Below are 12,418 nucleotides of genomic sequence, written 5' to 3'. Positions count from 1 at the left end.
CAGCCAGCTGCGGTTGGTGAACAGGGCTCGGGCGGCGGCAGCGAGCCATGGCCACCTGGACTGAGGAGGCCACCCACCTTTGGGCTCAAGAAGCCTAGTCTCACAATAAAGTTTATTTCTCTCTCCCTCTCTTTGTACAACCCCCTTCTGTAATGCCACTGTGGCGCTGTGGGTAAAAAAATAAATAAAAAATAAATTTGCGACAGGCAACCGCTTTCCGTTAAAGGGAAGCTGAAGAGTCTGTCGAATTCAATAAGACGCTCATATACGGATGCGGGACCTTATAAACCATGTAGGTCAAATTTGGTTTTTTTTTTCCAATAGGAGCGACGTAATCGTCGGTTGAAATTGCGCTGTAGCTCCGCCCCCCGTCGAATGCCGCGCGCTGCTGCTGACGCTGACGATGCGAGCGGAGACCGGAAACCGCCGTGTTGTGACGTCAACTTTAGTGTTTTGCTCCTTCGCAGCCTGCGCGGACGTGCCTGACCGTGCTTGTTTCTGCGTGCGTGCCGTCGTAATCTGCTTCGATCGACCCTGCATTTCTTTGTTGGTGCGTCTGTGTGTATGTAGAGTGGTGGTCAACGTGCGCAGCATCAACTGGTGTGGTGGGCCGATCATGCCGTCTTTCTGTGCAGCCTACGGTTGCACGAACACCAGCGGCCGCGACGATGTTGTCTTCCATTGCTTCCCACAAGACAAGAAGCTTTTTAGGAAGTGGGAGGCTGTTGTAAAGCGAAAGAATTTCAAGCCCTCAAGAACAACACTGCTGTGCTCCAACCACTTCCGTGACGACGATTATCACGAGAATTTGTCGTTAAAACGTGCGTTGGGTTTGCCAGTCAAGTCGGCTCGTCTAAAGCCCGGCGCAGTGCCGTCAGTGTTCGCGTACACAAGGAGCTCGTCACCGCTGTCAAGGCCAGCTTTCGCGAAAAGAAGGAAGCTTGAGGTAAGAACCTGACTGCGCGAACCATTGTTCAGCGTAGTTTAATACGTGTAAGCTAGTGATTGCTACAATGCTCTTTTCAGATAAATGGAGTTTGAGCTGGTGTACCGGCTCTTGTTAACAGTGAGGCGTTACGCCTGAATTAAACGGCGCTTGTACGAGAACGGTAGCAAACGGCACCGTACTAAAGAAAGCGTTTCAAGGTTAGGCTCGTGCGCAGCTCTCCCATCGTATCACATATCGAGACTGCGGCTACGCTATGCGAAATTCGCAACCGGAGACTGCGCGCCGCACGTAATTCTACTCGGAAAGCTCGTACGTGTGAAAACGCGATACCTAGATGCGCTCGCTTGGTTCTATTTAAGTTCAAGCATTGTAGGATTCATGTGTAGTCCTCTGTGACCAAAATATGTTAGAAAATTGGCGCGGCACCTTTTTCTTCGTCCTCGGAGCGCCGAGAAAGCGTTTGCCTCGAGAAGGCTCCCGGCAAATAAAACATAAAAAAACTTGTAGCATCGAGTGGCACATTTCAAAATAAAGATGAGGAAAACCACAATGCAAGAGACACTTCCTTTATGAACGCGCAGGAGTAGGGTAGTCTACGTAGCCTCTTTCCTTCCAATGTTTCATAACCTTCAAGAGAGGTGTCACGGAGGTCTGGGAGCAAACTTTTTAGCTATATGGCAACCATTAAAGCCTATTCTAGCTACCTAAATGAATACAAGTATGGAGAAGCTAACGCATATATAGATGGTGCCTCTTCGCCTAGAGATGACATGTGTGATTTGCAACGCAGCTGTAAAATTCATCTGTTCCATAAAGCGAGCGTTGAAATTATTTTTGCAAGACATGGAAAAATTTTACTCGTACTGAAGTGCACTTTCCTTTGTCCTGTTTGCAGCAAGAGCATCATATGGTTTTCTTTTTTTACATATTCAGGTTCTCAATGAACTGTTAGGCAACACGGCTTGCACTGAAGACTGCGCACCAAGTGACTGCGCACCAGGTGACTGCACACCAGATGACTGCACACCAGATGACTGCACACCACATGACAGTGAAGATCAAGAATTCATGGCAGTTGACATCACAGATCATGACTGCGCTACAAGAAACTTGCCACTTGCAGACGGTGCCCAAGAACCAGCACTGATCTCCCATAAAGGTGACGACAAGTGCTTTCAAGTCATTATTCATCCTGAAAACTGCTCTAAGGCATCACAAGTGAACATGAAAAGAAAATGCAAATCAAAGGAAGCACAGACAAAGTCTTCTGGTGTTTCTATAGGTATGTATATATATGCTCTATTAAACTTGGCATGCCTTTTTCAGTGTACCAGCTGCATGCTTTCTTTCAGTTAGTGGGATAACTTATCGGCTGTAATAAGGGAATCGTATTTCTGTAATACTACAAATGTTTTAGCGTCACTAAAGCTGAGTCGGTGGACATAGTATTAGTTGAATGAAATTAACCTCATTCAGTCCTGATAACTCCTGTTCATGTACTTCAATTTTTTACCAGGTGTTCAGGTTGGTACCTCGATGGTTAGTGTGGCCACCCAGGTACAGTTGGGCACTACGGTGTGTGAAGCAAGCTCCGAGGACAGTGATAACGAGGAACTCTGTGACAATGGCGACTCATTTAGCCGTGATGACGACTACTGCCCCTTGAGTGACTGGAAAGAGGGGTACGTTATGTCAATGGCGTAAAAAATTGCAGTGCTTTCTCAATTTGGCTTGTTACGATCGCACTGGGTCAGTGCGCACAACAGACGCAGTTATTTTGCAAGCTCCCTTGGTCTGTGCTATGCACCTTAGCTGAAAGATTGTTGTTTTTTCCAGGAATATCGACTCCGATGAAAGGAATTGCAGTGAGGACTGCAGTGACACTCCTGATAATGAAAGAATTATTTTAGTCCAGGAGAAACAGCTTAGGAAGCTTTTCAATTTCTGCCGCAAGTGCTTTGCACCTTGCACATGTCATGTCCAGTGCCAAGGAACTCTTTTTCAGATGACTACAGTCTGCAAGTCGGGCCACACGATTTCTTGGCAAAATCAAAATTGCATTCAGCAGTTGGCTGTGCTCAACCTGCGGCTTTCTGCAGCCATACTATTTTCTGGGTGCAACCCAACTGCTACCCTCCGGATGCTTTCGCTTGTTGGGGTACAAGTATTCGGAGAGAGGACATTTTTCAACATTCAGCGTTCTCACCTCTGGCCTGCCATTGGGAAGGTAAGCATATTTCTTAAAAGATATTTAAAGCAATTGACATGTGCTTAATTTAGTGGGAATTTTCTTTAGGTGTGGAAAAACGAACAGCAACTGTTGCTTGTGGATATAGGGGAGCAAAAAGTGAGACTTGCCGGTGATGGGCGAGCCGATTCGCCTGGATTTAGCGCAAAGTTTGGAACATACTCCTTTCTGGATCTTCAACGCAACAAAATACTGCATTTTGAACTTGTGCAGGTTTGTTTAAACTGTGTTCTATAGCATGGTATATCTGTAACAACCAGTGCTAGAAGATAAGTCTACGCAGCAAATAATCACTTCACTTTCATTCTGTTTATAGAGGACAGACCATTGTTATGTGTAAAACATACTGAATTGTCACGTTTTGCAGTCCAATGAAGTAGGCGGAAGCTGCTATATGGAGCTGGAAGGCCTGAAACGTAGCCTCAGCTTCCTCCAGGATCACCACATTGATGTGACGTCAATTGGTACCGACCGGCATGCCCAGATAAAGTGTTTTCTTCGGAAGGAGAGGTCCGACATCACGCATGAATTCGATGTCTGGCATGTCGTTAAAGGTATGATGTAGTCTGTACTTGACTGGACCAGAATATTTTTACTTGCATTATGCATTCTTGCAAGAAAGACATGCATATATTTTTTAAAATTTCAGGTGTTCACAAAAAGTTGCTTGCTGTGGCTAAGACAAATGACTCCAAAGAGCTCAAGGAGTGGACGCAAGCTGTTGGGAACCACCTCTATTGGTCGGCTGCCTCAAGTGAGGGCCACAAGGAGCTAATTGTTCCGAAGTGGAAATCACTGCTAAATCATGTCAGAGACATTCACAGCCATGAGGATGCACTGTTTGCATCCTCTCTTCATGGAGACATTGAACCGCGGAATTGGCTTCGCACAGGTACTCTGCCTTTTGATGGAAATATAACATACATCAATGAAGAACATATCAGCTGTACCAAGCAGTGTCATGCGAGTACATCATGTCTGACCACTTCAGAAATATTGTGTAGCTTTTTGCTGTTGAATCCGTATTTCTTTCTTTCCATTCTTTCTTTCTATTCTTTCTTGCTATAGATGCCGCTGTAGCTCTAATCGCATGCACAAGTTTTGTTTTCTGATTTTGGAAGTTGCCAGCTGAAAAAGTGCCACCTCTGTTGTCACAGTCGGAATAATGGCATATATTATGATGCAAGAAAATATATTAGCTTGGTGCTGTAATATGTAATGTTACTACCTCAGTGGAATAATACGTGCAGCAGCCAGTTTGCTTATCCACACATATGGCTGGTGTATACACTTGGCACTGGTGCTTCTACATTTTTCATTCAGAGTCGAAGGCTTTCCAGAAGCTGAAGGAAGTAGCGACTTCCAAGGCCCTCCTGAGAGATTTGCCACAACTAGCAACGAAGTTCCAGACCTATGGTTTAGAAGCTTTCCATAGCGTGCTGCTGCATTTCGCGCCCAAGTTGTGCCAGTACTCCTTTGAAGGAATGGTGGCAAGGTAACTAAATATTTCCGCTTTGCAGTTGAGTCTTGATGAGATACTGAGATCAAGTGAGCAGTGTGTTTCAGTGAAGAAACTGCTTATACCAGATAAATATATGAACACCATATGAAATAAAAAAATGTAGTATATAAACTATACTGAGGCCACAATGGTTCATTACAGTGATCAAGCATTCGTTAATAGCAGATTTGTCATTGCTTGGCTGCTTTTGGAGTCCAAGCCGTGGTCCACAGATTGTTTGCCTGGCTGTAGTTTGTTTAATTACCAATCACTGTTTCTACTCTGTATTTTGTCCCCTGCATATCTTGGATGCATCAAATTGTTTCACGATTCAATGGCCTGAAGTGACAAAATGATTAAATGTAACTGTTTCAGGACTCGGTTAGCAGCCATGCACTACAATGAGAACAGTGAGAGAAGGCAGGCATGCACACAGGATGGCACTTCTAGGTGGATTGTGAAATACCCGAAAGCCACAGGAGGCAATGCGGTTGCCTGTCCTGTAAAGGAGCAACCCACACATGGTAAACTGATGATATTGCACTTTATTTCTTCACACATACATTGCGTTGTGAAATCCTAATGCAGGCTATGTGAAGAGATTACTGGAAGTGGTTATGCTGGACGCTGTCACAGTGTTACGGACGAGAAGGACCACAAATGCGAAGATTCCGCCACCTCTCAGCAGCCGCTTTCCTAAAGCATCAAAGGAAGAGCTTGTAAACAGGCGGAGAACAAGATTCAACAAGTAGTTAGATATTATGATCTTGTAGCAAAATGTAATGAGAATGCCAACAATGTGAAAAGCTGGTTTGCTCCTAACACAAGCCATTGTAGACTCATGACACAGTGCATGACACACTACCTTTGTGACAGCTTCACGACATCCATGTAAATAACTTTATAAATATGTGTTTGTGTATGCTAGGGTTGGCTGTTTTTCTATTTTACATGTGTGGCAACCAGATAAAATGACACTGAATAAAATATATATGTGCTTCCAAATTCACTTTTTATTGTGCCAAAAACATTTACTACATGCATGAAAGTTGTAAAGTCAATTGGTAAGTGATGCAATTCATATTGGTTCATAATGTCAAGATCGGTGCATGCAGTAATTCAGTTCCTTTACTAACATGTTTAAATACTCACTTCGACGCAGCTTGAAAAATGTTTGAACCCCGTGTACACTCCATTATGAGATGGATATTTATTCCGCATAGCACACAGGACACAACTTGGCAGAATGCGTCTCTTGTGCTTGCCCATTCTTCTCCATATTAGATATGCAAATTGGCGATATGCAGCATATCTCAACTGTCTGTAAGTGAAAGTAAATTATATTGCAGCACATATCTGATCTATATCAAATCTCACCTGTTTGTGGGTTCTTTTCCTGATAATGTAGTACCTTGCTGCACAAGTGCCACTTCAAGCACAGTCCTGTTCAGACAAACGTCTTTAAATTTTCGGGACCTTGTGATGCATTGTGCATGCTTCTGCTTTTGAGTGATTTCGTTAATTTCTTGACAGCAGCAGCAGTCCTCTTCATTGTTCATTGGAATGCAGTGATGGCACGAACACCTGTTAAAAGTGAAGTGTGTTTAAAATGGCATCAAAGACTACCAAAGAAGCATTTGCACTCATGAACACATGCAAAGAACTAGTATCAAATTAGCAAGTGCACCTTAGCTTGATACATTATCAAGCACGCAGCATGTATATGGCCAGCCCTGCAATTCGGCCTGCGCACTTGCTGTATATGGCCACAGAATGAGAGAGGACTACTTTCCACTAGCAGGCTTTCTAAACGCAGCGCGAAAAGATCGGAGCAACGAAAACAAAGACGGCACGCGTGCGGACTGACTGATGATAACTGGTGTTGGAAGGCCTTATGAATACACGAACTCGCCCAAACCTGGATTTTGATTTACTGCGAGCTCCTTCGTGTTAGCACGCTGAACGGAAGGTGCATGTTTATTTCCCGTCCTCGACGCAGGTTTCGTCGCAAAGCGCCGCGAATTTTCTATTTGCACGAGTGTTGTAAAACAGCCTGCACGCAGCTACCATAACGCCGTGCAAATGTAGAGTTTGCACGTGCTGGAAAGCCGGCGCACGCCAGGACGCTACGCTCCCGCCCCCGTCTCTCGCGCACAGCGAGAAACCGACCCTCTCACGTAGCCGACGGAATTTGCCGCCTTTACGACTTCGGTTACGAGTAGTGTGCGGATGGCGCACAGATGAAGGTCACTACACGTACTGCATGAACCGGGAAGCTTTTCACGCGTTTGAACCGTCTTTGTAGGTTGCGGACAGCTTTGGACAGCGCACAAATGCCGACGATCGCATCCCCGCTTACGTTCCACGAGGAGGCATGCAGGAACACAACACTGCAGTTGTTTGACCGGAAACGAGCTCACTAGATCGGCGAAAGATCGGCGAGATCACTAGATCGATTTGCAAAAAACATACTCACCAAAGAGCATTTCCAACACGAGGAGATCCCAAGACTTCGCTTTCGTTCTCGTCGAAAGCACTGCTCGCACCAGCATCGTTTGCTTCTTCGAGAGGCCGGCTCTTAGCAATCGGCTAGTACATGTAGGGAGCAACGCCGAACTCTTCCGAAAAACGCAGTCTCTCTAAATTTTCCATTACCTCTTTATTTTCCATTACAGCACCAAACTACCTGGCACCGCGCTTCATGTGGAGCGGCAGCGGTCGGTCGCTAAAGTTGACGTCACGGGTCGCCCGACCAATCACAGGCGGAAACGAGACGCGCGAGCTGGGCGTGTCCGCTGCTGCACTTTTCGTCGAAATAAAACATACTTGCGCTTTCTTTATCTCAATTTCGATACGATATTCGAATTCGGAGGGTTGAAAACCATTATGTACACATGTTCACTCATTTTTTCTGGAAAACCTTTCAGCTTCCCTTTAAGCAGCCGGTTAAATACCATGCCACCTTCATGTGCGTGACGTAATTTAAGACGTCATTATTATCTCTGTGTACTTCTGGGCTTCCAAGAATTTCGCCAAAGGAGTGCTTACCTGGCGGGTCTCGAAAGTCTATGAGTCTGTGCTTTGGTGTGTGGTAAAAAAGTGATTTAAAAAGTATTATAATTATTATAGACACTTCTGTAACTGAACTTGAAACTAAACATATGTTCTGATATATCTACAATGAAACTCACGAATTTTGTACTTTGCTATTTTTCCTGTTTTTCTGATTTATGTTGAATTTCATCTACGGCCGTCTCAGGAAGTGAACCGGAAGCGCTCCGCCAGACACGAGAGTCATTCGGTGCTCGTGGGACTAATAAGGATTGCTTTTCGTCGAAATCAAATGTTTTGTATTACTAATATGCTTTTTTATGTGGCGCACACATTTATGCAAAGAGTACGAAGAAATTTTAACGCGATAGCGTTAAGGAGCTCGTGTCGCAGAAAAGCCGGTGTCGTCGGCGTTGGTGTCGGCGTTTGCAGCGTTGACCGTGAGCGATAAATCACGGCTGGCGCTTCATAAATAAAAAGCAACTTCCAAGATTGGCCCGGTGGGAATCGAACCAGGGTCTCCGGAGTGTGAGACGGAGACGCTACCACTCAGCCACGAGTTCGATGCTTCCAAGCGGTGCAAACGCGCCTCTAGTGAATGCGGTGTTGCCTTCGAAACGAGCCGTGGAAAGTTATACTGCGGTGTATATCGGTGATTATGAACATGTAACGTGCAGAAGTCACAATTACACGAGTTGCGAAGTGCGTTTCCGCTGCATTTCTTCTGCGCTTTCCGCACACGCAGAGCCATCTTGCGGCAAACACAGAAGACCCCCTCCTCTCAATGTACGGCGCTGCCCCGACAGGAGGCGCGCCGCGCGCGCATTGGGACCGCTGCCAGGCGCGTCGCGGGACTCCCTCTCCCCTGACGACGCTTCGCCGTGCTCCCGGTCCTTTCTTTAGATTACTATCTATCTCTCTGCCCGTGCCGATCACGACGTTTGGCTGGCGTAGATCGTTTCCCCTCCGAGACACCGAGTTCTTTGGTTCGTTCCGTTCGCTCAGGCGCACGTTTCGTTGCCGCGCCGAACACTGCGTTGCTCGACGCTCACCGCGTGATAGGTGGGCGCTAAGTCCGATGCGGGGCGCATCGTAAGTGATCGCTGTGCCGTAGCGCATTGTCTTATACCCCTTGGCGGGTCGACGGGAACGCTGTCGCGTCCCACTCTTGAAGGCGAAGCTTAAGCGTCCTCCAATTTTTGCTTCTCCATTCCTAGGGAAATAAAATATTGAAATATAAGAAATGAACGGACTTATTGCAAGTCCGTTTCCTATTTCCTGTTTCCTTTTCTACTACCCTTCCTCCTGGGACCCTTCATGTTCGTTTGTTTCTTTTTCTTGCTGCTGGCTCCGCAAACATCAAGAGCTATGCACAGCAGACCCAATTACATACTTGGCAATAAAAATATGAAATTCGAGGACACCTAAGTACATTCTTTGAGTTGTAAATGCGAAAGCAATAATGTCCAATTGAACACCGCTGAGCGGTACTTCGGGTTTTGCGCTGCGAGTAATGTTTTCGAGTTTGGATGCGGGGTATGTTGTCGAGTTTAGCTTTTAAATTGATTGATTTTTTATTTATTCTTTAGTTACGACGTTGGGCCCGCACTAAGTGGTCGAGTACTTTAAGCACATGGAATTCCAACAGAGGGGCAGTGCGGATGCACACGTTCTGCTATGGCCCCATGCAGCGCCTCATGAACTCAGGCCGCACATTCAAGCCTCGACGGAGCAGAGCGCGAGAAACGGAAGAGCCGCTGCCGCACTAGCACCAGATGTAGAGCGAAGGGAGGGGGCATCGCGGCCACGTGCCTCTACCTATTTGCTCGTTTTGGTGTGTTCTCCGTTCTCTTATTTAGTCAGTGGTGTACTGGCGCGGACGTCCCTGATTCGCTATTGCCGTGGTTGCGGCCACCAACTATGCAGGCGCTTCGTTCTCCATAGCGGTACCTGCTTCCCTAGCCTGTAAGCACCAACAGCAGCCCGAGATGCTAACGCCGTATGCCACAGATTTACTGCGCGACGAAAGACCGAGTGAGCAGCATCAGTCATGAAGGCTGGCGTGCGCAATAGCTAAGCTCATCAGAGGTGAGCGAGAGGCACTTCGCGGCAGTGCCCTCTGGTCTCACGCAATACCAGGCGCGCCTACGCAGCAGGAGGGGTTCCCTTTCGCCAGTGCTGCTCCATCGAGGCGCTGGTGACGTGGCGTCGCAGCCAATGGGAATTTAGGTAGAATTTCTCCGCTACTGATGCCGACTTTATTGAAATTAGACAAGCAGCAGTTACTAAGCATAAGAAAATAAACGAACAATACGCTGGATTACTGCGACACAGCTTGTCCGAGTTTCAGGAAAAGAACTACAATTTACGAAGCAAGAAGTGCGTTAATTGCTCTGCAACGAAATTTTCCCGGCGCCGAAGAGCCCGTCTGGGTCTCTTGTAGAATTAGTCAAAAACAAGAATGGAACTCGGTGCATTTGCTTCAATTACCGCCGTGAGAACGGAGTCACAAAGAATGATGCCTAGTTCCGACATATAGGCGAGGGATATAAGCAGTCGTGTTTTGCAGTGTATTTTTCGTCAATAGGTGCTAAGAATAGTTAGAGAAGAGTTGAAGAAGACAAAATAAATGGAGGGCGTCGCACACAGATACAAGAGCATGAAAACGGCAGGCGGCCTCTTCGTGTAGAATGTTATGTGGTTCAGAATTTTGCTCAACATATGCGTGGTTTCAGTGGGTGGGAAACACAGCAGTGACTGTCTTGAAGTTGCAGTCCTATTTCGCCTTCTAGGGTGACATCGTCGTCTCTTCCGGAAGGTTAGGCGGTCGGCTGGAGTGGCTTGGAGTAATGCCAGATGCAATCAAATCATTCAGATTCAAGTTGAAGCCGTAAAAGCGCGGCTTCACGTACGAAAATGTTCTGTTTCCTGGTCTCGTCAAGAGTAACATTGTTACGCGAACAAAGGATTATGACTAAAGCCTCTTTAGAAAGTATATTTGGAAAGGGTGACTGCAGCGCTGGTCAGTTCAACCGACAACTCGAGAGCCAGAGAGCGTTTGTGGTCTTCGTCGGAGCGTACACGTGCATCGGCCACACGAAACACGCAATATGCATGCATCATTAACCCCGCCGGCAGAAGCACCGTTCCGGGGCGTCTAAATATCGGTGATAACTGGAGAGTAATATGGCTTGAGGCCTTCGACATGCACTGCGTCAGTGGAATTCGGGGCTGATGAGGCACTGGTATTGAGTGGGGCGATGTCGTAGCTAATTTGGGTCACGGCCCACAGCACTCGATATGGGTCTGTGTAGAGACAAGAGTTTTTCTGACAGGCCAGCTTGACGAGTCGGGGACCACAGGAGTAGCAGAGATCCAGGCGAAAAGTGGAAGTCTGTGTTGGCGATCGTACAAGCGGCGTTGCTTATCATGAGAGGTCAGGAGGCGAGCGCAGGCTATTTAGTGTGCTTGGGCTCCCCTGGTGATGGCGTCAAGTGCATATTCGCAGGTCTCCGGTGCGGCGGATGGAAGGAATGTGTCCAGTGGCAATGTTGGGTTCTCGGTCGAACAGCAGAAAGAATGGGGAATAACCGGCAGTGTCGTGACGCGAAGAATTATATGTAAAAGTGACATAAGGTAGGTCAAGGTCCCAATCAGTATGGTCGGACAAGACGTACTTTGCAAGCATGACTGTTAGGGTGCAATTCAGACGCTCAGTGAGACCATTAGTGAGTTGATGGTAAGACGTTGTCCGCTTGTGCTTGGTGGAGCAAGACTGCAGGATGTCGGCGATGACTTGAGAAAGTAATGTCCGATCACGGTCTGTGAGCAATTGGTGTGGAGCACGTGCTGCAGAATCATGTTGCGTAAAAGAAAATTGGCGACATCTGTGGCGCAGCTTGTTGGAAGCGCTCTGGGGATGGCGTAGCGCGTGACATATTGTGTCGCCATAGCGACCTATTTGTTGCCAGACGTGGATAGCGTCAAATGGCAAAGTAAGTTCAAGCGAACACGAAAGAACGGCTCCGAAGGGATGTCGACTGGTTGAAGGCACTCGGCCGGGAGCGTCGATGGTGTTTTTCGGCGTTCACATATTTCGCACGCCGCAATGTACTGCCGGACGGAGCGGGGAAGGCCTGGCTAAAAAAATTGGAGGACGCTTAAGCTTCGCCTTCAAGAGTGGAACGCGACAGCGTTCCCGTCGACCCGCCAAGGGGTGTAAGACAGTGGGCTACGGCGCAGCGACTGCGCGCCCCGCATCGGACGCGGTGAACGTCGAGCAGTGCCGCGTTCGGCGCGGCAACGAAATGTGCGCCTGAGCAAGCGACGCACGCCTGAGCCTTAGAAACAGCGCGCTTCTAAGGCAACACCGCATTCACTAGAGACGCTTTTGTACCGCTTTGAAGCATCGAACTCGTGGCTGAGTGGAAGCGCCTCCGTCTCACACTCCGGAGGCCCTGGTTCGATTCCCACCCAGCCCATCTTGCAAGTTGTTTTTTATTCATGAAGTGCCTGCTGCGATTTATCGCTCACGGCCAACGCCGACGATGCCGACACCGATGCCGACGACACCGGCTTTTCTGCGACACGAGCTCCTTAACGCTGTCGCGTTAATAAGCGTCGACGGATCCGGTCGTAGGCACGGGAGATCCCAAGGTGACATACCGTT

The 12,418-nt window shown here is 47.5% G+C and overlaps 1 protein-coding gene across 1 annotated transcript; it reads left to right on the top strand.

The window, feature by feature from the left end:
- Window positions 1-539: 539 nt before the first annotated feature.
- Window positions 540-5,484, top strand: LOC135918593 (uncharacterized). The gene is made up of 10 exons (XM_070526588.1): window positions 540-946; window positions 1,883-2,231; window positions 2,466-2,631; window positions 2,786-3,176; window positions 3,246-3,410; window positions 3,565-3,751; window positions 3,847-4,031; window positions 4,448-4,692; window positions 5,074-5,222; window positions 5,287-5,484. The coding sequence occupies exons 1-10, from the start codon at window positions 617-619 to the stop codon at window positions 5,448-5,450; spliced, it is 2,331 nt and encodes a 776-aa protein (XP_070382689.1). The 5' UTR covers window positions 540-616; the 3' UTR covers window positions 5,451-5,484.
- Window positions 5,485-12,418: the final 6,934 nt, after the last annotated feature.

The sequence above is a fragment of the Dermacentor albipictus genome, chromosome 10 (genome assembly GCF_038994185.2).
Source record: "Dermacentor albipictus isolate Rhodes 1998 colony chromosome 10, USDA_Dalb.pri_finalv2, whole genome shotgun sequence".
NCBI lineage: Eukaryota > Metazoa > Arthropoda > Arachnida > Ixodida > Ixodidae > Dermacentor > Dermacentor albipictus.
This window is presented reverse-complemented; position numbering and strand designations above follow the sequence as displayed.